Genomic DNA, 26557 nt, shown 5'->3' on the forward strand with positions numbered 1-26557 from the left:
CCTATTTTGCCTTGCAGGTTAACACTTGGTGTACTCCAGTCCCTGAGCTTTTCGGAAAGGTCCCCCTGTAGTGTCAAGTCACTGGACACTCACAGTAATTGCCAGGTTTGTTATTCCCAAGAGAACAGTAAACACAACTTGATTAGTACAATTCAGGATCAGGTCTTTTATATAACCACAGCACAGAGATGTATTTATAGTTAAACAATTGTAAGTTTATTATCAAAGACTGAGATTTAAGAGATACTGAGTAAGGATAATGGAAACAAAAATGGTTACATCGATAAAAAAAAAGTAAAACATGGTTCTTAGAGTCTAAATTTAATTTTAACAAGCTAAAATCCTTATCTACAGCAGTTTCGCCCTAAGACTTCCTTGCAGCATTTCTCCAACCAGGACAGCTTAGGATCCTGTTTTCATGAATATAATTGCACTGCCTTATTAGTTCCTCAAATAGAGGATTAAAATGGTGTTCTTTTTGAATTCCTCCTAAAGTCCACTGTTTTTGCCCCCAAAGTCAGGATGACCTCCGTGATTCCTTTCCTAGGGTTCTTGCTCCAAGGTGTTGTACTATACTCCTGTTTGTCCCATATGCAAATATGCTTCCATTGTATTGATTTATAATGCTTAATTTATATGTGGCAGAGAGATACACATCTTATCTCCTGTGTGGAAGAAACCTGTTTGTCAACTCTACCTGGGACATTGGTTTTAATATGCAAGTTTAGTACATTTACGCAACTTCTTAAATATCATCCACACATACATGTCACAATGATAATAAAGATCAGGATGCTATAAGCTTTTGTTAGACACCTGACATGACTCTTTTTGGATAAGCAGCATGTTGGGTGCTGAGTGTGTTTTTCCACTATTAGGGTCCTCTGCCAGCAGAAGCTAGGCTTGATCCTGTGATGAATGTGGACAAATTGTTTAACTTATTATAAATCTTGAGAGTTCCCATGCCCTGTACACAGATAACATATACTGCCATCCAGAGAAAGAAATTTCTTGATCCTGTGATGAATGTGGACAAGTTGTTTAACTTATAAATCTTGAGAGCTCTCATGCCCTGTACACAGATAACATATAGTGCCATCCAGAGAAAGAAATTTTAAAACATTGTAAAACTTTCTACCTACAAATATGTTTTCTATTAACCACCCTGCCCCACAGCCCCCACCCCCTTCATTTTCCATAAAAGACAAAGATTTGGTGCTTGTTTTTTTCTTTAACTGTGGGAGGAGATTAATGGCTGTAGAATAACAGACTACGTCTTGTGTATACTGGAGTTTTAATTGGCACAGTCCACCTAAGGAGGGCAACAACAGACTCTGCTGGAACAGTTCTGAGCCAGCGGTCTCAGAGCAACAAAACAGCTATTTTAACATTTATAATAGTCATACACTAGCCAGAGAATAATACAACAATGATACCTTATAAAATAAAGGTCTGTTTTCCTTGGGGAGATCTGCTTAGTATAAAAATTGTTTAGGTTAAGATGTCCCCACGTTTTAGTATGTTGCATTTCATAGTTTTAATGATAAGTTTCTTCATATTCAGTATATAGCCAGAGTAACAGTCCATCCCTGCTCTGAAATACTAATCTCAGGTTATGTTTGAGGGGAAAAAAGGTAAAAAATCTGTAATTTAAATATGAAACATTGGAAGTTTTTACTCAGCTGGTTCACAAAAAGCCCCTTTTCCACACTTGATTAGGGTTGCCAACCCTCCTGGATTAGCCTAGAGACTCCAGGAATTAAAGATTATGTCATGTGATGAAATCTCCAGGAATACGTCCAACCAAAATTGGCAACCCTACTTGACACCCCTCTCATTCCCTCTCCCCACACCCCGATTATCTTCTGGCTCAGAAACCCAGCTCCATCTTGCTCATTGCACCCACCATTCACTCTCCAGTCACCAGTTACTGAGCCTGGAGAAACTGGAGGATGGGGCTACAGGTGCAAGCAGTTTGGAGCATGTAAGGGGAGCTCCATCCCCTTTCTCTGAGTGGTTAATCTGAATTAGCCCCACAGAAGTTTGTGTGTATTCCCTGCTCTGCACCACTCCTGTTCCCTCTACTGCCTGAACAAGCCTGCGTGTTCCAGTGTTTCCAGGCATCCCTGGACTCCCCCAGGGGCAGCAAATTGGTCCTGCTTTGAGCAGGGGGTTGGACTAGATGATCTCCTGAGGTCCCTTCCAATCCTGATATTCTATGATTAAGAGGTACTGAACCTGAAAATATAGTAGCCAAACTGCAGTCTATCTATAGTATGTCTTCCATGGCAGCACTGGGTGCAAGACCCACCTGGGGAATAAGTCAGGGTAGAATTTGCCCCTCAGACTTCTCTGCATGCTTGTTTACCCACTCCTCCTGCAGTACCTACGTAACTATATTTTTAGGAAAATAGACTATTAACCACTCCCACTTTTTCATGATTGAAGTGCAAGACCAGATGATATCAGCAATCATAGCGCTCCAGTAAAAGTTATTGGACCAAGCCCTCTAGTGTGGTGTGCCAATTTATGCCCCATTGCCAGCTGATCTTAATGCTGGTGTATCTGGCTATGGGCTCTTATGCCCCTAGTGCAGACATAGGGGATGTGATTTGAGAAAAGGGATGTGGCTTGAATGGCCCCAAAGCTTAACTGATCCTTGACCACCACTTCAACAATTTGGGATCATTAAATTAGAGCAACCCCTCAGGCTGTTCTAATTTATATCTGGGACTAACCCTATGCAGCAGATCTAGGATTGGGGAAGTACAAAGGTGAGCTTTACACCACCCTGGCAGCTTTACTAACTTGGGCTGTGTACTCCATGGCAGGAGCTGAAGATCTGGTGCATTTATCTAGCCCATCTGTCAATATGGTTTTCATCACCATGTTGTCTGAGTGATAATCTCAGCTGCACTGCAATTGATACTGGCTGGAGTCAGTGTGTTGCCTGAAGGATGCAGCAGTCAGTAGTTTAATGAATGACACAGAAAATCTGGTGTTGTGTATGTGGTTTAGGAAATGGGTGTAGAATATAGGGACTGCCAGTAACGGTAAAGAAAGTGATGTCTCTGGTGCAAATTCATTTGTACATGAAATATACTATAAATGGGCTAGTGTGTGACTACCAAAGTGAATAATGCAGGAATTGTTGTTGTTTGGGTTCATGTTCTCTCTTGGAAGAATAATTTATGGGACATTTGCACAATGCCTTCTTAAATATTTTTGGGTGACTTAGAACCCTTGCAGTATATCTGATTAAACGACTGAATGTCACATTTGAGTTCAGAAGGTTAAAGTCCTATTGTTTTGGTTGGGGTTGCGTATATTGCGCTTGTTCCAAAGCCCATTGCAATCAGTAGGAGTCTTTATGTTGAATTCAATGGGCTTTGGACAAGGCCCATATAGTGATGCTCTGCTTAAGCTCTGACTTTTCTAAGGTTTACAAATCTAAAAGCTCCGGTAGGCCTGATATTGAACATAAATGGATTTAACTGAAGTAATTAAAAAAGTTCATTTAACAGGAAAGAAAAGAAAGAAAATGATACATTTTTGATTATTTAAACTATTTTGTGCTAATTTTTTTTAAAATGTGCCACCTGCTTTATTAATTGTTATCAGACCACTGAACTATTTTTGGGGGTGGGAGGAATGTAAAGGTAGGAAATTAGTTTATTTTTAAAAAAAATGGAAGGGAATTTTAAATCCATCCAAAACGTTGTAAGCTTTCAATGCATATGACCAGGGCATACAAACCATAAGTGAATGTGGTACGTTGACAAAGGCCTAAATCCTGAGGTCCATTGAAGTCACTGGATGATACTGGCAATTCGGAATATATTTGAAAAATATGTATATCTGAAGGGCACAGGGTTTGCACTAGCTGATACTAGTGCAGCATGTGGATTTTGACCCTGTTCTATGTTTCCATTTACCTTAAATGTATGCTAATCAAGCTATTTTTTGTCCATGTAGGATTCACTGTACTCTGGGACTTGTATAATTTTATGAGTTATTAAAAGTAAATATCAAAGATTAATGTCTTTCATCCCAGGATCCCAAAGGATCTCTGGAGTCTGCTCTTGCAATTGAAGTGAAAGGTTGAAGGGACAGGTGAAACTTGGCTAAGGAAAATGGGGCAAACACCTACTTTTACAAAAACTGCCTTGGAATCTTTAGGCTTGGAAGGCATTTAAGCACCCAAACCCCAGTAAATTTCAATGGGCTCCTTTGAAAATTCAGTCTGTATGTTGATATATAGGAGACAGGAACTTGGTTTAATAAGCCATCCAAAATACTCCCAAAGAGAAAATTGCGGCTCTGATTCTCTTCTCACTTACGCTGGTTTTACACATTGTAATTCCATTGACTTTGATTTTTCAATGTTAAGTCTCAATTTATCTGTTTTGGAAAGAGGAAGAGCTAAATAAATTCTACTGGAATTTGAACTATCAGACAAAAGCTATATAAATTTCCCCTGATTGACACCCCTCATTGTGTCTAGATGTTGGCTGACTATTATTTACTACAATTTGTCATTTTTTGCAATTTATCTCCTAACTTTCCTTGATTGTGGTGCTTTGCGGGGACAAATAAGAAACATGAATGTTACTTGAGTTAATATCAGTCATTGTTTCCTTCTTAATATCCTGTAGCTTTATGTTGCTTTAAATGTATGCACATTCAGAGGTTTGAACATTGTGGGAAAAGGATTCACTGGCATCCATTCCTGCCATTAAAGTGCTTCCCATCTGAATATCGGCTGCCAAAGTATGTGGTATCCTGCAGAGCAAGAGGATGAGGACATAGATTGCAATGAAGCCGAACAGTTTGCACTTCCTAGCAGTGACACCAGACATCAATCTTTCATAGAGACAGCCTAGAATACAGGAAAATAAGACCCCTCAGAAAAGAACAAAAGGAGAATTATCTTCTCTTTTTCCATTTCATTCCAGTAGTTTCCTTCTAAGATCCTTCAGGATGAATATGTTCTCAAATTCCATAGGCTGACATTTCAGTGGCTCAGTTTTTTAATGTAGCTTGAAGAGGTAGAAATGTAAGCACTCTGAAATACCTAATTATTTGATTTTTAAACTCCCTTTAATTTAGTTTCAGGTCTTCATATCATTGGGCTATGGAGCAGAGTGCTAATTTGGTCACAGTTAATGTTTCTCACATTGATACCACAGAGTTTGACATTAGCATTCAGTAACACCAAGTTATATTATGCAGCTTGGCGATACTCCAAAATTCAGAGTTGCCAGTATAGTAATCAGCCATATTTGCAAAAGCTTTGAATCAGATTTGCAGTTGCTGAAATAAATGGTGTCGCTCCCTTGATTTCACTGGAGCTATGTTTGTTTATTCCAGTTTTCACTAGCTAGGGATTTTATCCTTTACACTGAAACTTCTTGCGGGCTTTTATTTTAATATATATATCTGGCTTCACCAGCAGAATTGATTTATGGGCATGCAATTAATGAGCCATATGCTCCTCTTTGTAGTAAAAAGGTGTGGAAAGAGCTAAGAGCTGCAAAAAAATTGCTACATAAATGAGCTGCATGAGTTAATACATACCGAATCACTCCATCAAAGGGGAAAAAATAAACTTTGCTATAACCAGCAGTGGGTGTGGTTAGAAATACCCACTGAAGAGAGAAATAACTGAAGATTTTGGGCCAGATCCTGGGCTGCAACTGTGGAATGCTCAAAATAGATCAGAGTGTTGGCAAAAATGAGGTATTAAGCCACTATTAAGTCAGTCTTGAAGCTGCCCTGGCACTAGTCCATTCCCTGGTATAAATCAAAGCAGACTTCAGACTGTTGTGGCCAAAGGGGCCCTGGGCTGTTATGACAATCAGGGATTGCTGGAGTGCAGGGATACCCTAACTATTCCCCCATGCCTGCAGTTGGGGTAGGGAGTGGCAGAGGCCGCTATAGTGGCTCCTCACTATCCGAAGATCCGTCCTTATGCTGAGGAAATCATCTAGGGGTTCACAAAAGCCAGCATTCGGACACACTTATTCCCCTGGGATGGTACAAAACTGCTTCAAGGTACCAGAGAATCAGGCCTACTATCTTGGGGAGGATTTGAAACACTACACTTCCAGTGTATGGGAAAATTTGTAGTAGGGGACCATAGTATACAGAAATAGGCAGCAAAGTTTTCTGAGGCTGGGGAAGACGCTTAAGGAAATAGAGGCTCAGGTGATCTTTAGTGGGATTCTGCCTGTTCCTAAAAAAGGGCATTTGGGATGTATGGCCACTGGGAGGCATTCATGGACAGAGGACAGTTCTCTCGGGATGGACTTCATCTGAGTAGGGAAGGAAATAGACTTCTAGGATGGAGGCTGGCACAACTGATTAAGAGAGCTTTAAATGAGGAATTTGGGGGATATGGTTGGGAGATGTCCAAGTAATCTCCATGCCGGATTTTAGCATTGAGAGGTAAGAAAACAACGTGAGAAACGATACAGCCGTGGGTAGGAGAATGGACATAAGGAGGAAGGGCAGTGTGGATACCAGTCTAATAGGTCATACTTGCTGTAGAATGACTGTGCCTAATCGGGTACAGAATGTGAGTGAGGCCAAACAGCAAAAATTATGATGTTTGTACACCAGTGCGAGGAGCCTAGATAACAAAATGGAGGAACTAGAGCTACTGGTGCAGGAAGTGAAACCAGATATTATAGGGATAACAGAAACATGGTGGAATAGTAGTCACGACTGGACTACAGGTATTGAAGGGTATGTGCTGTTTAGGAAAGACCGAAATAAAGGTAAAGATGGTGGAGTAGCATTGTATATCAATGATGAGGTAGAATTAAAGAAATAAGAAGTGATGGAATGGATAAGACAGAGTCTGTCTGGGCAAAAATCACACTGGGGAAGAAAACTACTAGAGCCTCCCCTGTGATAGTGCATGGGGTGTGCTATAGACCGCCAGGATCTAATTTGGATAGGGATAGAGCCCTCTTTAATGTTTCTAATGAAGTAAATACTAATGGAAACTGCGTGATCATGGGAGACTTTAACTTCCCAGATATAGACTGGAGGACGAGTGCTAGTAATAATAATAGGGCTCAGATTTTCCTAGATGCGATAGCTGATGGATTCCTTCATCAAATAGTTGCTGAACGGACGAGAGGGGATGCCATTTTAGATTTGGTTTTGGTGAGTAGTGAGGACCTCATAGAAGAAATGGTTGTAGGGGACAATCTTGGTTCAAGTGATCATGAGCTAATTCAGTTCAAACTGAACGGAAGGATAAACAAAAATAAACCTGCGACTAGGGTTTTTGATTTCAAAACGGCTGACTTTCAAAAACTAAGGAAATTAGTTAGGGAAGTGGATTGGACTGAAGAATTTATGGATCTATAGGCAGAGGAGGCCTGGGATTACTTTAAGTCAAAGTTGCAGAAGCTATCGGAAGCCTGCATCCCAAGAAAGGGGAAAAAATTCATAGGCAGCAGTTGTAGACCAAGCTGGTTGAGCAAGCATCTCAGAGAGGTGATTAAGAAAAAGCAGAAAGCATACAGGAAGTGGAAGATGGGAGGGATCAGCAAGGAAAGGTACCTTATTGAGGTCAGAACATGTAGGAATAAAGTGAGAAAGGCTAAAAGTCAAGTAGAGTTGGACCTTGCAAAGGGAATTAAAACCAATAGTAAAAGGTTCTATAGCCATATAAATAAGAAGTAAACAAAGAAAGAAGAAGTGGGACCGCTAAACACTGAGGATGGAGTGGAGGTCAAGTATAATCTAGGCATGGCCCAATATCTAAACAAATAATTTGCCTCAGTCTTTAATAAGGCTAATGAGGATCTTAAGGATAATAGTAGCATGACAAATGGGAATGAGGCTATGGAGGTAGATATTACCATATCTGAGGTAGAAGCGAAACTCGAACAGCTTAATGGGACTAAATCGGGGGGCCCAGATAATCTTCATCCAAGACTATTAAAGGAATTGGCACATGAAATTGCAAGTCCATTAGCAAGAATTTTTAATGAATCTGTAAACTCAGGGGTTGTACCGTATGATTGGAGAATTGCTAACGTAGTTCCTATTTTTTTTAAGAAAGGGAGAAAAAAGTGATCTGGGTAACTACAGGCCTGTTAGTATGACATCTGTAGTATGCAAGGTCTTGGAAAAATTTTTGAAGGAGAAGGTAATTAAGAACATTGAGGTCAATGGTAAATGGGAAAAAATACAACATGGTTTTACAAAAGGTAGATCGTGCCAAACCAACCTGATCTCCTCTTTGAGAAAGTAAAAGATTTTTTAGATGAAGGAAACACAGTGGATCTAATTTACCTAGATTTCAGTAAGGCGTTTTATACCGTGCCACATGGGGAAGAATTAGTTAAATTGGAAAAGATGGGGATCAGTATGAAAATTGAAAGGTGGAGAAGGAATTGGTTAAAAGGGAGACTACAGCGGGTCAAACTGAAAGGTGAACTGTCAGGCTGGAGGGAGGTTACCGGTGGAGTTCCTCAGGAACCGGTTTTGGGACCAATCTTATTTAATCTTTTTATTACTGACCTTGGCACAAAAAGTGAGAGTGTGCTAATAAAGTTTGCGGACAATACAAAGCTGGGAGGTATTGCTAATTTAGAGAAAGACCATGATATCATACAGGAGGAGCTGGATGACCTTGTAAACTGGAGTAATAGTAATAGGATGAAATTTAATAGTGAGAAGTGTAAGGTCATGCATTCAGGGATTAACAACAAGTATTTTAGTTATAAGCTGGGGATGCATCAATTAGAAGTAACGGAGGAGGAGAAGGACCTTGGAGTATTGGTTGACCATAGGATGACTATGAGCCGCCAGTGTGATATGGCCGTGAAAAAAGCTAATGCGGTCTTGGGATGCATCAGGCGAGGTATTTCCAGTAGAGATAAGGAGGTGTTAGTACCGTTATACAAGGCACTGGTGAGACCTCACCTGGAATACTGTGTGCAGTTCTGGTCTCCCATGTTTAAGAAGGATGAATTCAAACTGGAACAGGTACAGAGAAGGACTACTAGGATGATCCGAGGAATGGAAAACTTGCCTTATGAAAGGAGACTCAAGGAGCTTGGCTTGTTTAGCCTAACCAAAAGAAGGCTGAGGGGAGATATGATTGCTCTCTATAAATATATCGGAGGGATAAATACCGGAGAGGGAGAGGAATTATTTAAGCTCAATACCAATGTGGACACAAGAACAAATGGATATAAACTGGCGATCGGGAAGTTTAGACTTGAAATTAGATGAAGGTTTCTAACCATCAGAGGAGTGAAGTTTTGGAATAGCCTTCCAAGGGAAGCAGTGGGGGCAAAAGACCTATCTGGCTTCAAGATTAAACTCGATAAGTTTATGGAGGAGATGGTATGATGGGATAACATGATTTTGGCAATTGATTGATCTTTAACTATTCATGGTAAATAGGCCCAATGGCCTGTGATGGGATGTTAGATGGGGTGGGATCTGAGTTACTACAGAAAATTCTTTCCTGGATATCTGGCTGGTGAATCTTGCCCATATGCACAGGGTTCAGCTGATCGCCATTTTGGGGTCGGGAAGGAATTTTCCTCCAGGGCAGATTGGAAGGAGCCCTGGGGTTTTTTTGCCTTCCTCTGTAGCATGGGGTATGGGGTCACTTGCTGGAGGATTCTCTGCTCCTTTAAGTCTTTAAACCATGATTTGAGGACTTCAGAAGCTCAGACATAAGTGAGAGGTTTATTGCAGGAGTGGGTGGTTGAGATTCTGTGGCCTGCATTGTGCAGGAGGTCAGACTAGATGATCATAATTGTCCCTTTTGACCTTAATATCTATGTATCTATGAAAATCTGAGCTGAAGCATGTGAAGCTTCAACACTGTGCACATGGCCTCTGCATGCTTTACCATTCTCTAAAACGTCTGTCTTTTTCCTAACTGAGATGTGGATTTCTGATAATTGCAAGTTAACGCTGCTTTGGGATAGTTATCCTTTCAATTTTTTCCCCACAGAGGGGGAAATCTGTTCATTTAGCCTTGGAGGTAGTGGAGATTGAGCCAATGTTGATTGACTTTATTGAACATCTGCTGTGATTTGTGGAGTTGATAGCATGGCAGGGTGGGGAGTTACTATGGCATAGCTGCAGTCTGCAGTATTATCCTCCAGCAGCCACATGGAGACTCCCATACAGTATAAGTTAATATTGACCTTGTTATAATTGACTTATGCAGACTTCCACTTCTTGCCTTCAGCTATTTGGGACCAGACATAGGTAGATTGAGGGAGGAGAGAGCTACACTGCATTGGAGAGACAGTGGGCCCTGAGAAATATTGTGGATTTGCAAGGCTTTTTCATGAATAACCTAAACCTATAAGGATGGCAGGAATTCCCCACAGATCTTCTGACATCTGTGGGTTGAGAGGGCCACTGCTTCTAAGTGTTTTGCAGCTAGCCAGAGTCTGCTCCCCTGATCTCATTATACCTCAGAAATTCTGCAAGTTTAAACTATATCTGAGTTTTCTGAATATATCTTGCAGTCCCCTGGGATTTTGCTTTAGGGGGACATGATCTGCCCCTTTTTCCCCTGGGCAGTATATGTAATACTTTGGCTTTCCCTGAGTCTTCCCACGTTTCCTCAGCCCATTCTTTCTGGTTTGAGTTTTGCAGATCTTTTGTGTGGGAATGGTTTTGTGTTTTCAACTGGTATGGCAGCAGATCAAGCAAGAGGTTTTGGCTGGTGCACAGCTTTTGGAGACAGGTTTTGTATTAGGTTGCTACAGCTTTTGGCGTGTAAACCATGGGAGCATATAGCCCAATGTACTACTTGATTATAAGTTAGCCCACTCACTGAATATTTTACTGACCACATATAGTAATTTAAGAAGAGGAAAAAAAGCAGAGATAGTTTTGAAAAAAAGGACAGAAAAAACACCTCTTTTCTCATCACAAAGTAATCATGCATTTGAAACTTCCTTTTGAAATTTGTTCATTACATTGGTGACAAAAGTTAATTGCTGAATTACTTTGTGCTGCTCTATCATGACATGTTATACAGTAACTTTACTATTGAATGTGTACTAGTTATTGTGTGATATAACATGCGGTAACCTGGACGCTAATTTGTGTCACCACTACACTCTGTCAGAGAAGAATATTGCTTTGCACATATACTCGTATAGCACCTTTCATCTCAGTATTACAAAATGCTGTATAAACAATGAAGGCTAAATTGTGCTTCTGGCGAGGGGGTGGTATGGAGTTGCCCCACCTCACCAGGGCCGGCTCCAGGCACCAGCGAAGGAAGCAGGGGCCTGGGGCGGCACTCCGTCCGTCATCGAGGCGGCACGTCCTGGTCATTGGCGGCACTTTGGCAGCAGCTCAACCAGGCTTGGTTTTTTATTTTTTTTTTCCTTCGCCGCTTGGGACGGCAAAAAAGCTGGAGCCGGCCCTGCACCTCACCTGCCTGCACAATTCTTCTGGGAGTGCAAGCTAGTGCAGCCCCTGCTACATGCTTTCCCAGAGTGCAGTGTGCATTTTCCTCTCATCAAGCCATGCAGGCTCAGCTTTGCTAACTGATGCCATCTTCTACTAAGATGAGCATCACCCTCACACTAGCCTGTAACAAGTCTGCCTCCTTTCAACACGCCAGGACTGGGACTGTGTCTGGCCCTGTTCAGAAGAACAAGGTGAATGGGACACTCCTTGCATCCTCTTCTTTGCACCCATGCAGGACCATATGCAAGTGTTGGACCTAATTAATTTATCCTCATAAAGTTCCTATGAGGCACTGTCAACTGCTCTTGGTGCGGTCTTTCTTGGGGTCCCAGCTTTTTCCCAACTGGTCCTCTTCAATTTGTCTTTAATTAGATCAGTCCATAAACTCTTATTTTACATTGAATCTATCTGCCCTTAAACTCCAGGGTTTGCAGTCTCCTTTTGTCTCCTTGTTGGTTTCTCAGAGGCAGCCTGGCATGGGGCTGTTGCCCCTCTGCTATCCCAGGCCTTCTGCCTCCCTTTCCCTCTCTGTTCCCCCTCCTTTATAGCTGGATTTGTTTTCTTTATTGGTCCCAGTTGTGGATGCATGTCTCCATGATTGGTAGTTCTGACAGCTCTGCAGAGTGTGATCAGGCTGATTGCCGGTAAGCAGGGAAGACTCTCCTCTCCCTTCTGCTTATGCTCAGTATGGGGTTTGTAAACTGAATTACAGGTTCATAAACTGAGAGAGGTTAAATGACTTGATTGAGGCGACACAGTGATTCAGAGGAAGAGCAAGGATTAGAACTCGAGTCTTTACTCCTAGTCTTTGAGTTAAACACAATATTAATGTTAAATGACTTAAACACAAAAATGTTGAGAATGTTAAACACATCAAACTGAGCCTTTGAGTAGGGAAAAAAATGTCTGATTTAACATAAAGACAAATAACCAGGTTAAAATGCCATGTACCTCAGCATCCCCTCCGTCCCCCAGACAGATGTAGTGCTGTACAGGCTGGGATACTCTGCGGAGATATATAATACATATACTCCTTTGGGTGTGGGATATAGTACACTCTTCCACATACATTTCTTGGGTCAAATCCTGCTCTCATTTAAACCTGTGCAGCCCTATGGTGGCAGTGGTGTAACCGAGGGAAGAATTTGACCTTGTGGGAATAAAATTTGTGGTAGGAAGGATGTGGAGGCTCTCCATGAATAAGGTATTTTTGCATTGGTACTTATTTAACAACAATTTACAAGACACAAATACGGTAAAACAGTTCCAGCCCAAGGGAGCTGAGGGTATGTCTACTCTACATTTTAAAGCCCACAGCGGCGAGTCTCAGAGCCTGGGTCTACAGACTCAGACTTGCAGGGCTCACGCTATGGTGCTAAAAACAGATGTTCGGGTTTGTGTTGGAGCTTTGGCTCTGAACTCCAGGGAGCAGGGTTGGCTGCAGCATCAACACTGCTGTTTTTAGCACCCTAGCGTGAGCCCCGCAAGCCTGAATCCGTATAACCAGGCTCTGAGACTCACTGCCACGGGTTTTAAAATGCAGTGTAGATGTAGTCTGAGAGTCTTACAGATAGGCAAAGACAGACCAGACAAATAGGGAGATGGATAGAGATTTTGACTTAGAGCATGACACTCTCTCTCTCTCTCTGTCCCCCCCGTCCCCTCCCCCCCCCCAATCTAATGTTGATGTGGAGATGGTAGTTGACTATTGCACCTTACTGTGTGTTGGTAGGGCAGAAGAAATGAGCCTTCAGGAGGGTTTTGATTTCAGAGCAGTTGGGAGCCCCCCTCCATTCCATACCCATCTTTTGTTGCTATAAGATAACTGTCTCTCTATAAGGTATAAGCTATAAGGTAAAGCTCAAATGTGTGCTTCATCCAGCTCTTATGCAAATACGGCACTCAGCAGGGAGCATGGATCTCTGAAAAAGTCTGCATTAGACAGCAGATTTATTCATAAGACACAGAAGCAGAGTAGGTCAGTTGTAACTCGGCAGGTAGATAGTGGATCAAACCCATCTTGTTTTTCCAAACAAAAGCTAATAGCTAGATACTAAAATGTTTCCTATTTACCACAGTAATATTAAACCCATCCATGTGTTAGCTATATGGAATGAAGAAGACAGATGGGAGTCCCTAACACAAATTGTAATTGCTCTGTCTGGACCTCTTTGCTTTTCCTTTGCAGAAGGGTCTAAATCCCAAAGAGGAGGGGCTCACAAATGGAAGAGGTGGCTGCAAAGTTTGCTCCCCCCCCACCTTCCTCTTCAACAACCACAGTTGGGGCTCTGCTTAGCAAGGCCATGGGAGAGGGTGGAGTCAGGAGACCAGCCATTTTATGGGCCTGTTCCCTTGTAATTGCAATGCAATATACTGAATGATACCCAAAGCATTGTAGGTTACTGCTCCTCATTAGGTACTGGTGACTCTCAGAGATCACAGTAGGTGGTAGAGATAGGGAAATATCTCACCACTGGCCTGGGTGGTCATTAGCCAAAGCCATTCATCACATGGTACCTTTGTGATGTAGTACACATAATTGTAAATATTCTCAATGTATGTACTGTTAGATAAGTCATATATTTCTGTTTCTGACTGAATAATAATGCACCTTACCCCACAAAACATAACAAAGATAGATCAAAATTAGGTTTTGAATTCAAATAAAAACTTCCCTCCATTCACTTGGCCATAGCCATGACTGCTGAAAAGAGACACTCCAAAGCATAGCTTTAGGTTATCTCATTATGTGGTAATACAAATATGCTCCACATTGTCTGCACACTTTTGTTTTTTTATTCCAAAGCCTATGTTTGAGCCCTCTGAGTGAAAAAACTTGAAAAGAAATTGTTCATCTGTTCAACAGAACTGACACACTTTTACCTTGCAGCTGTTTTTGGGGTGTTGTGAAAATGGCTGTTTTCACTGACATAGCTTCTTGAACTGACAACAGTTTTTATTGGCAAATACATTTTCTCCTGTTAAACAAAATATGGTGAGTTGTGTATCATGGTGAAAGGCGAAGGAAATTAATAACGAAGGGCAATTTGAACTTACTGTGTTTTGTATTCTTAAGAGATATTCTTATGCCTAAGATGAGCAGTGTCTACCATCACATGGGAAATTGATTGGAATTTAAAACAGGTAGTAAAGGTGTTGAATCTGACTTTGGGCTATTACAATGGGGTTCTAGCATCAACTTCCACCTCTAAGACAGCCTACTTGTTGATTAATGCCAAAAGGTAAAACTGGTGCAAGGACAAATTCAAAGTTGAGAAGAATCAGCTATAATGCCAACACTGTAGAAAGTGTGTGTATATATATTATATATCAATATTGATGACAGTGGTTTAATTGGGGTTCATGCCCTTACTTGGGGCAAGATCTTCTCTTCCCATAGTAAAACCCAGGGAAGAGGATAAAGATGGAGGGAAGTTCTGAGTGATTGTCTTATTGTTCCTTTGGATTTGTACTGTTGGAGGAGTGTCGTTTATCTGCTGAGAACAGGCTGTAGCTGCAAACCTAATATCCACATGGCCTTGTGGAGAAATCCATAAACTAACTTCCTGCCAACTATCAGGGCCTTCTTTGGATTTGCATTACCGCAGGGTCACTTAATAGGGTGGGACTCTGTGGAGTTGTTTCCTGGTGTTGAAGAGTAGGACAGCGCCAGGGTATTACATTACTGAAGTAATTTCAGTAGGGCCAATGAGAGACAAAGTGCGCATCTTCTATACTATCAGCCCCATGTAGATCCTGACCTCAGAGACAGCCCTCTGTGGGGTTCCAAGAAAGGGGTTACAGTGTCATGTAGATGGTTAACCACCTCCCACCCCCAAGGAAGAGAAGTAAAATCGTTACTGTGAAGAACCCTTCTGTGGATTGGGGAGGGAGAGGAATGTTGTGATCTGACCCCCAATTTTTATTTAGTTTTTACTTAGTTCCCACACTAATTCTCCATGAAGTTACATGGGAGTTGGAGCCACTGAATTCAGTGGGAGTTTTCCTGAGCAGACCTCTGGATTTGGCCCTTCATAAGTAGATTTTAGGAGGAAAATGAGTTTTTGGTTTTTTGTTTTTTTTTGAGACATTGTCCATCAACTGTTGCATATAATACTTTAAATCATAACCGTTGTTCTGATACCTATTTCTAATTTTATTGTGTTCTGCTCAATTAAATTTTTTAGCTCACTTGTTAATCATGCATGACTAAGAAAAAATGAAACTGTGTTTTGTTGAAGCTTTATATAGCTAGCACCTCAAATTCCATAAGTCCTACTTTCCTTGGTTCTTTTGGAGAATGGGAATGGAGAGGAAAAAGGTACAGATTTTGGCCATCTTTTTTATTTTATTATCTGTTCTTTTAAAAATAGGCATTGGGTGTACGTCTACTTTTTACCCTAAGGAAGGGGGAAAGACAGTGTTTTACAATTATATTTTCCTCAGTAATTTGTCTTCTCTTTGATTCACGGAAATTTAAAAATATTGCCACGTAAACGTTCCTGAGACACTTTAATTTCTGTTCCTTATGCTACTGATTAGTGAACAATAAGTTATTTTCCTTGGTTGGTCTGCATTTTACCTTTGAGATGTATTTTGTATTTTACAGCATATTATTTGTAGCTGGATATTGTATAATAATAACAATAGATTGATGCCTAGATTCAGGCTTCTTAGTCACAGTTATAAACTCTTGTTAGTGTAAGTTCTGCTATTTATTCTTTCATTACTGGTCTTTCCTGCTGTATTACAGAAGATGCAATTCTGCCGTCCAGAGCAGGATAAAAACTTCAGTTAAATGCAAGGGGAGTTTCAGAGCATTATTGCAGAATAATGCCTTGTCTTTAAAATGAAGCATTCCCCCACTTGGCTACCAGTTGTCAGTGCAGACAAGACAGAAAATATTACTATTTTTGTTCTTTTTTTTCTTCTTCAATTTTGAGGCCAAATCCTGCAGTCCTTAGGCGAAACTCCCCTTTATCAGGCCTATACTCGAGCAACATAAGTTGTTTGGCACTATTTCCCAAAATGAAAACAGATTGCAAAACCATAATAAATGTTGCGATTTCATGGAAATGATTAGTTCTGTCATATTTTTGCATCTCCTCCAATTTCACTGTAATAGTTTGGGAAAGCGTAAATGACGATTTTGACTCTTTTATAGGTAAAAGCTAATAGTTGCTGTTAAAGGTGACATTTGAAAAAAAAATACTGTTAAAAAAATGCTGATAATTCCAAGCTTGATCTTTTGATGATTTTATAAACCCAGATCTGTTGCAGTGCACATGGGGACAGTAATGTTACACTGCTTCAGATAAAAAATAGCATGAATGTTAGTGGTGGTCAGTTTATTCAGCTAAAACAGGATAAAATTCATTTCAGATTATTGACTCTGCCCTTTGCTATTGTGACTAGATAGAAAGTGTTAAAAATAGGGACACTTTTTTTTCAAGGGTGGCATGGGTGGGAATACTTGCGTATATAAGACAAAGTCCCTAATATCGGGACGATCCCGATATTATCAGGATGTCTAGTCACGGTAGCTCTTGCTCCCAGTGAATTCAAGGTGAGTTTTTTCCATTAACTTCAGTGAGAGCAGGATTAAAGATTTAATGGAGTGCAACATAAAGATCAGAAAATATTCTTAGACTGAATTACTCACGGCAGTATTGTTTGTTTTTTTTCTAATACTGCTCTACTGTATTTTCAACTTACTGATCTTCCAAATCGATTGTCTCACATTTGAGAAGATTTTTAACGTGAAGTTAGCCTGCTCATTAGATTAAGAGGCTTTTTAAATGTTCAACTCTGTTAATAAAATGTCGTTTTAGTAATTAGTTTTGAAAACCATTTGACCTTAACCAGAATGAATGTAGACTGTAAAAATCAACACAGATTCCCTTCCTTGAACTTTTCACAATGCTGAAAAATGACTGAGGGAAATAAGGAAGATCCAGTTACTGTACCTTGTTTGTACAGCTGTACTTCATTGAGTGAAGGCTTGTGTTACACACAGTTTGTGATAGGAAGTAAATGCTTTTAAAACAACTAAGATGACAGGTTTTTAACCTCCACCTTTTTAGATTCTTTGTTCACTCATTTAGCTTCTGTCGAGGTCTTGGGAAGCATTTCAAATACAAATTATTACACAGTATTGAAGCTCACCTGAATAATTCATCTCCTAGTGAGCTCATTAAGGCAGTGTGTATTAAGATGTCTCCCCCCCCCCACAAAAAAGAAAAGATGACAAATGTTAAATAGATTGCATACTTGTTACTTCAGGAGAAGAGACATTTAAGGAATAAAGGTTTCTCAGATTGAGTGTTACCTATTTTTCGTGATAGGTAGTTTAAATTATAGTTTCAAGACAGCTATCATAAGGATTTTCAAAGGCTTGGAGGACAGTCAGAAATGATGAAGTTGCCTTATAAATTGCTAACTTGTCAAGGTTCATTAGATACAGAAATTCTAATTTCTAGCGTACAGGGCACTCTGTTGTTTCTCTAGTCCCTTGAAATGATGAAGACACCTTGAGATTCATTAAGGTGTTTGATTTGGCATCCGTTTACATTACAACTATGTGTTAATCATCAGTCCTGAAACATTTGACATAGTTTTGGCACTAGATAATTTCAAAGCATTTGAATACACATTTGTAAAATCACACTTGTGGATGGGATCCCAATATCTGCCAAAGGAGGTTTCCTAATTGTTCCAGTGAAACATTGCCATTAGTGGGGAAGGTTTAACTGGCTGTCAGCCAATCAGTTTTCGAATTCTGTATCAGCTGAGACTTTATGTAAATTTCACCCCTTTAAACATATGTGACCTTTAATTTAGTTGCAAGCTAAAAAGGCACATTATGGGGCTGCATTAACCACCCGCCTTCTCATTATAGTGTAATTAAGACCTTCCTCACAGCCTCTTGCTATACATCTGGTGGCCATGAAAGATTTTGGCTTTCCTTTCTGCTTGATAATCTCCCACTTAAGACTGCCCAAACATCTTTAGATTTTCAAAGTTTCATCGCAACAAGGTCGCCTAGAGTGGTACTTAAGCTAAAAAAATGCCTTGGTAAACAGTTAGTAAAAAGAACAGGAGTACTTGTGGCACCTTAGAGACTAACAAATTTATTTGTGCATAAGCTTTTGGGCTACAGCCCACTTCATCGGATGCATAGAATGGATCATATAGTAAGAAGATATATATATCTACAGGGAATATGAAAAGGTGGAGTAAGAGGCTAATTAATTAAGATGAGCTATTATCAGCAGGAGAAAAAAAACTTTTGTAGTGATGATCAAGATGGCACATTGCTATTCTGTAAACAGTTAGTGTTTCTCTATATTGCTCCGAAACATGCAGCAAATCAAAAGTGTCATGCCTTTGGGCATGTGACCTACGCTAGCTTCGCCCAAACCTCACCATTAAATTGCCCCAGTCACTATCTTTTGACTGAATCCAAAGTTTCCAGACAGTAATAGCTGAATGCTTTGTTTTTCCATTTCTTGTTAATAGGCAGACAATGGTCATGTCCTTGTGGTGTGAGTTTCCAGGTGGGCTTGAAGACTGAAATGTCCCAGAAAGCCTTTTAACAGCTACTATTTAAATTGTTTCTTTACTCATCAAGCACTAAAACATTTTCAGTATCCAAGTCTGAAGGAAACCTGAAGTATGGTACATGAGCACACAAATGCAAAACAAATGAATGCACACCAAATTCTGTCCCTTTGAGGTCAGTGGGAAAATTCCTGGTGGTAGTATAATTTAACCAAGGCTGCCATCCCCTGACCCTTCATCTCACATTCTCTTAAAGCCTTCTACTTTCTTCTGTATCCCGATTCTTCTGCTCCCTCAGCCAGTAGATTACAACCACTTGTGTCCACTTACCAATGTTTAACCTACACCATTCTCTTCATCACCTCTAAATTCAGCTCTGAAGGTGAGTTTTTATTACCTGCCATATTATGATAAAATAGCAAAGTGTAAATTTTGGAATCACTTGCTTATAGGTTAAAAAAAAGTCATGAGAGATGAATGTTCTTTGTTCTTTCTTTCATGTCTCATTAGAAATTGTGTGTTTTGCAGAGGTTAATATATTGTGGGCAGCACACCAAGTACATCATAGTTCTGAAGCTTATAACTTATCCACAGCACTGAGACAATCTGCACTGCAAAGATACGTTTCTTGGGTAAGTTATGCAAAATGCAATAATATAATTGAACTTTATTAAAAATCACTGCTATTTAAAATCACAGCTATTTAATTTTGTCTGAAGGAAAACAAAATATAAGTCAAGAAAATGTTAGACACCGAAAAGCACAGCGCAGAAAGGTAATTTGAGGCATCCTGAGAATTATGTGAATCAAAAATAGGTATGCTCACACTCTCATTGAGATGTGTGAAAAGGAGAAATAAAGTCAACTTTGAGGAGGAGAATTATAGTCCCAGGCTTTCACACATTCATAACTTTCTAAACACAATGAAACAATTCTTCTTCGTAATGCCAGCATAGACACGGAGTAACAGCAGTGAAGATAATAGACTTACTCTGGATCTACGCTGGGGTAAATGAAGGCATGGGGAAAGCCGACAGGTATGGAGGAACACGTGGTTCGGACAGAGACGTCCCTTGGGGAGAATCTACTAATGGAGATTCTCTATGTCCTAATAAGGAGGAGAGCATGGAAGATAAAATACTGGTAGGATCTGATGAGAAACAGTCAAATGAAAAAAGTCTCATTCAATTACATCATGTAATGGGAGACCTCTAAAAAGTGACAAGTTTTTAAAGTGCTTATATACCAATGCTAGAAGTCTAAATAATAAGATGGGTGCCTTGTTTTAAATAATATAATAGGCATCACAGAAACTTGGTGGGATGAGGATAATCAATGGTACACAGTAATACCAGGGTACAAAATATATCAGAAGGACAGAACAGGTTGTGCTGGTGGGGGAGTGGCATTATGTGTGAAAGAAAGCATAGAATCAAATGAAGTAAAAATCTTAAATGAACCAAACTGTACCATAGAATCTCTATGGATAGTAATTCCATGCTCGAATAATAAGAATATAGCAGTAGGGATGTATTACCAACCACCTGACCAGGACGGTGATAGTGACTGTGAAATGCTCAGGGAGTTTAGAGAGGCTATTAAAATAAAAAACTCAGTAATAATGGGGGATTTCAACTATCCCCATATTGACTGGGTTCATATCACCTCAGGACAGGATGCAGAGAGAAAGTTTCTTGACACCTTAAATGATTCCTTCTTGGGGCAGCTGGTCTTGGAACCCACAAGAGGACAGGCAATTCTTGATTTAGTTCTAAGTGGAGCACAGGATCAGGTCCAAGAGGTGAATATGGCTGGACCACTTGGTAATAGTGACCATAATATAATTCAATTTAACATCGCTGTGGCAGGGAAAACACCACAGCAGCCCAACACTGTAGCATTTAATTTCAGAAAGGGAAACTACACAAAAATGAGGAGGTTAGTTAAACAGAAATTAAAAGCTACAGCACCAAAAGTCAAACCCCTGCAAGCTGCATGGAAACTTTTTAAAGGCACCATAATAGAGACTCAACTTAAATGTACACCCCAAATTAAAAAGACATAGTAAGAGAACCAAAACAAAGCCACCATGGCTAAACAACAAAGTAAAAGAAGCAGTGAGAGGCAAAAATACATCCTTTAAAAAATGGAAGTTAAATCCTGCTGAGGAAAATAGAAAGGAGCATAAACTCTGGCAAATTAAGTGTAAAAATACAATTAGGAAGGCCAAAAGAGAATTTGAAGTACAGCTAGCCAAAGACTCAAAAAGTAATAGCAAAAATTTTTTTAAGTATATCAGTAGCAGGAAGCCTGCTAAACGACCAGTGTGGCCACTGGATGATCCAAATGCTAAAGGAGCACTCAAGAACAATAAGGCCATTGTAGAGAAACTAAATGAATTCTTTGCATCGGTCTTCATGGTTGAGGATGTGAGGATATTCCCAAACCTGAGCCATTCTTTTTAGGTGACAAATCTGAGGAACTGTCCCAGATTGAGGTGTCATTAGAGGGGGTTTGGGAACAAATTGATAAACTAAACAATAATGTCACCAGGACAAGATGGTATTCACCCAAGAGTTCTGAAGGAACTCAAATGTGAAATTGCAGGACTACTAAGTGTAGTCCGTAACCTATCATTTAAATCAGCTTCTGAACCAAATGACTGGAGGATAGCTAATGTGACACCAATTTTTAAAAAGGGCTCCAGAGGTGACCCTGGCAATTACAGCCCGGTAAGCCTGACTTCAGTGCTGGGCAAACTGGTTGAAACGATAGTAAAGAACAAAATTGTCAGATACACAGATGAACATAACTTATTGGGCAATAGTCAACATGGTTTTTGTAAAGGGAAATCATGCCTCACCAATCTATTAGAAATTCTTTGAGGGGGTCAACAAGCATGTGGACAAGCGGGATCCAGTGGGTATAGTGTATTTAGATTTTCAGAAAGCCGTTGACAAGGTCCCTCACCAAAGGCCCTTAAGCAAAGTAAGCTGTTATGGGGTAAGAGACAAGGTCCTCTCTGGAATCAGTAACTGGTTAAAAGATAGGAAACAAAGGGTAGGATAAGTGATCAGCTTTCAGAATGGAGAGAGGTAAATAGTGGTGTCCCCCAAGGGTCTGTACTGGGACCAGTACTATTCAACATATTCATAAATGGTCTGGGAAAAGAGGAAAACAGTCGCAAAATTTGCAGACGATACAAAACTACTCAAGATAGTTAAGTCCCAGGGAGACTGCAAAGAGCTACAAAAGGATCTCTCAGAATTGGGTGAGTGGGCAACAAAATGTCAGATGAAATTCAATGTTGATGAATGCAAAGTAGTGCACAGTGGAAAACATAATCCCAACTATACATATAAAATGATGGGGCCTAAATTATCTGTTACCACTCAAGAAAGAGATCTTGGAGTCATTGTGGATAGTTCTCTGAAAACATCCACTCAATGTGCAGCGGCAGTCAAAAAAGCAAACAGAATGTTGGGAATCATTAAGAAAGGGATAGATAATAAGACAGAAAATATCACATTGCCTCTATATAAATCCATGGTACGCCCACATCTTGAATACTGCGTGCAGATGTGGTCGCCCCATCCAAAAAATATATATTGAAGTTGAAAAAGGTGCAGAAAAGGGCAAAAAAATGATTGGGGGTAAGGAACGGCTGCCGTACAAGGAGAGATTAATAAGACTGAGACTTTTCAGCATGGAAAAGAGACAACTAAGGGGGGATATAATAGAGGTCTATAAAACCTGACTTGTGTGGAGAAAGTAAATAAGGAAGTGTTATCCTTCTCACAACGCAAAAACTGGGGACCACCAAATGCAATTAATAGGCAGCAGATTTAAAACAAACAAAAGGAACTATTGCTTCACACAGTACTCGGTCAGCCTGTGGAACTCTTTGCCAGAGGATGTTGTGAAGGCCAAGATTATAAAAGGGTTCAAAAAAGAACTAGATAAATTCATGGAGGATAGGTCCATCAATGGCTATTAGCCAGGATGGGCAGGGATGGTGTCCATAGCCCCTCTTTGCCAGAAGCTGGGAATGGGCGAAAGGGGATGGATCCCTTGATGATTACCTGTTCTGTTCATTCCCTCTGGGGCACCTGGCATTGGCCACTGTCGGAAGACATGATACTGGGCTAGATGGACCTTTGGTCTGACCCATATGGCTGTTGTTATATTCTTATGTTCTTAACTGGGACCAGTGGGAGAATTGCCTGTGAAACGACTGGATGGGATGCTGTAGACAGTCCCAAGGTTGATGCTGGCACCAGCTTTCAAACCAAATTACAAGGTATATTAGCCTGGAGCCATGGGAAATCAAGCTAAGAAGTAATGATCCTAGCTTGCCTTCTTTTACGTAAACACATAGCAACAGGTATATTTATATTTAAAAAAAAACCCAAAAAACCCTACACCCTACCAAAACAAGCACTCCGCTACTATGCAGGCTTCTCCCTCTGGGGAGAGGATGGGAGGACAAACAATAAGTGACAAATGCATTGCCAAGTTGCTTAATGCACTACTGGCAGGCAGTCGGATATCACAGTGATGCACATGATATAGAAAGCTACATAGACTAGAACTAGTTAACATCATGGTGTGCATTGCTCTTTCACATCTGAGAAAAGCAAATAGAGATTTAATCTTTGTCTTGTCGGTGGAATTGTCTCGATCTGTGGTCTCCAAACTTTTTGGATCATGCACCCCCAGGGCCAGCTCTAGGGAAGCAAAAAAAAAAAAAAAAAAACCCGAAGAAGAAGAGCTGCCGCCGGCATGCCACCGAAGACGGAGCGGGGAGAGCCGAGCTGCCGCCGACATGCTGCCGGCGAATCAAAGGCCTGGGAGAGCTGCTGCCGCCGTGCTGGCAGCACTCCTTCGGCAGCGCTCCTCCTGCCGCTCGCCCCAGGGACGGTCTTGCGCGCACTCCACTTTGAAGACCACTGGTCTAGATTATGTAAAAGCAAGGGTGAAAATTATCTCTTTCTGAAGCATGGCCATCACTTGAACACATGTTTTGTAAATACCCGTGCTCCAGGAACCCCATGCTAATTCTTAGAGAACTACCATTTTCTGAGCTGCCTACATAAGGAAGAATCGTGTGTGTGTGTGTTTGTTTGCCTTTAAACATAATCGAGTGAAGGGTTATTGTCAATCTCTAAGTGATATCTGATGTCTCTGAGCATATGCAGTTGAAGGCAGTTTGACATCTCATTTTGTTGAAGCATATGAAGAGGCATGTGAGAATGTTGTGGTGGATAATGTGGGATTGTGGGACTGTTCTGCTGCCAGCTCTGTATGTGTTTTAAGTTAAACATTATAAGATAAATCTGTATATTAATCTGGGTTGAGTGTATTGTGTGGGTTGTGTGCAGGCTGATTGAAAAGATATGAAGGGAAAGAGAAGAGAAAGACATACTTTAAGTGCAAGCAGTGGTGTGAAACATATTCTTGAACTTTGAATCAAATGCCTATAACTTTGTCATGTGTGTAGGAAACATTTGTGTTAGTCTAGTGGGTTCGAATTAGAGAAGCAGATCTCTTCTTAGGCTGAGAGGATGGTCTTGAGGCTTGCCCTGAGAAGAAGACCTGGAAAAATGGTCTAGGGCCTATAGCAGAAGCACAGATTTTAGGAACAAAATCCTCTGTTTCTTCTGTGTGGGAGGAGTTTTCACCCCTCCCCACATCAGACACTTCTGAAGGTGACCCTTACAAAAACATTCTTTACTGGATACAGCTTAAATTGCAAAGAAGCATACAAAACGTGCTGTGTTGTCAATCTTAAATTGACCTATAGATTTATAGAAAGATTTTTCCTAGCTCACTATCTACAACAGAAATCCATATATTTGTCATAGAGGGAGTTCAGAGTAGCCTCATAAATATGAAGATGATCCTTAATTCCTCTCCACATCATCTATAAATACCACTAAATTACCCATGCTATCTTCAGGCAAAAGGAGATAATTAAACATGTCATGAGAATAATACAGTTGATTGCACCAGTGTCATTGCACTGGGCTCACCTAAATCTTTCCTGCATGCTGCTTCTCCTGTGACCTTTGCATAAGGTGTCTTTTGAGAAGTTCCATGTATAAAAAGCAATAATTCTGTGCTGATTTATACCTTGTGTAACCTCTTGCATGGAGTGTGAAATATTACAGAACATGTCCCAAAGAATCCAACTCCCCTGTAAAAATGCCACCTCTAGCCCACTTTTATTTCTTTATAAGGAAATGGGTTCTTAAAAGTGCATGAAGTAAACAGTTCAAAGAAATCAACAAAAGAGAGAAAGTCACTTGGGAAAAAGTGCATGGTGTTTTGCAAACACAAGGTTATGTATTCAGAAAGACCCAAACAGTGGAACTGTGGATTTTAATTCTGCTCTGTTTTACAATTAAATATTTTCATTTTGTTTTCATTTAATAAAACATTTGTGCCAAAATCTCAGCCTTTGAGGATCAGAGTGATTATAATAAAATTGCAGATTGTCTTTTTTCCTGATGTTCTAACCATTCTATGGTTTAATTATGCAGGAGCATAACATGAGGCTGCTTACATGAGCGCACATAGTAACTAACAAAGTAGAAACATTTCTGTTGCTTGGAGGAGCAATGAAACAAAGCAATGGAAAACCATCAGATGTGGCCTTTGTATTTATTGCTGTAGTTGAAGAAAGTCTGTGTTTTTAGAAGGACCTTATTGTGTCAGCTATGTGCAAAACAGACACCTTTTAATCTATTTATTTCCTATTGGAAATTACCTCCGAAGACATTGAACGCTATATAAATGCCTTCTTTAACTTGACAGTACCAAGACAGTCTGAGTTCAGGATTCTTACTACCTCTATCAGCTGCTTCTTGTAGTGCTCCATGAGTTTTGTAAAATGGCTTACAGGAGTCTGACAATGGACTTTGCCAGTTCTCCTACATATTGCACGGTTCAGATTTTTAACAGTGAGGGTGATTTACCATTGGGACAATTTACAAAAGGTTGTGTTGGATTCTCTGTCACTAGCATTTTAACCTTTAAAATGAAGTTTGGATCTTGCCCACCTGCACTTAGTGTGAAGCCATCTTGTCTGTGCCTGCTGTGGGTCAGCTCCCTGAATCTCCCGGTCTTTGGCATCCCAGGCACTACATTCTATGCCTCCACTAGCTTCATTCTCTCTATACAGGTAGCGATAGACACAAACCAAGTCCTGAATACTTGGAGCATTCCCTGTAATGTCCAGCCCTTCCACTGAACACTCTCAAAATTACCAGGCACCTGCTGTTCCCAAAGGCACAGTACGCACCAGCTTGCAAGATTCAACTCAGGGCCATCATTTTATTTAACACCACAGCACCTAGATATATTCATATATAAAACAAGAATAAGTTTATTTCCAAAGAAATACAAAACAAATTCACAACACGCTTTCTAGAGACTAAACTTAACTAACAATTTACTATCTTGTCTAAAGAAACTTATTTCACCCAAAGTTCTCCAGCATTTTCAACCAAGCCTGGTT

At 40.3% G+C, this 26557-nt stretch overlaps 1 protein-coding gene across 2 annotated transcripts in view; it reads left to right on the forward strand.

Moving 5' to 3' along the window:
- Positions 1 to 26557, forward strand: part of AGMO (alkylglycerol monooxygenase) — a 271270-nt gene that overhangs the window by 81848 nt on the left and 162865 nt on the right. For both annotated transcript variants that reach the window (XM_043541124.1, XM_007069495.4), the window contains exon 4: positions 19567 to 19670. In XM_043541124.1, the coding sequence (XP_043397059.1) occupies positions 19567 to 19670 (104 nt within the window). The remainder of the gene's footprint in view (positions 1 to 19566; positions 19671 to 26557) is intronic.

The sequence above is a fragment of the Chelonia mydas genome, chromosome 2, assembly GCF_015237465.2.
Source record: "Chelonia mydas isolate rCheMyd1 chromosome 2, rCheMyd1.pri.v2, whole genome shotgun sequence".
Lineage (NCBI taxonomy): Eukaryota > Metazoa > Chordata > Testudines > Cheloniidae > Chelonia > Chelonia mydas.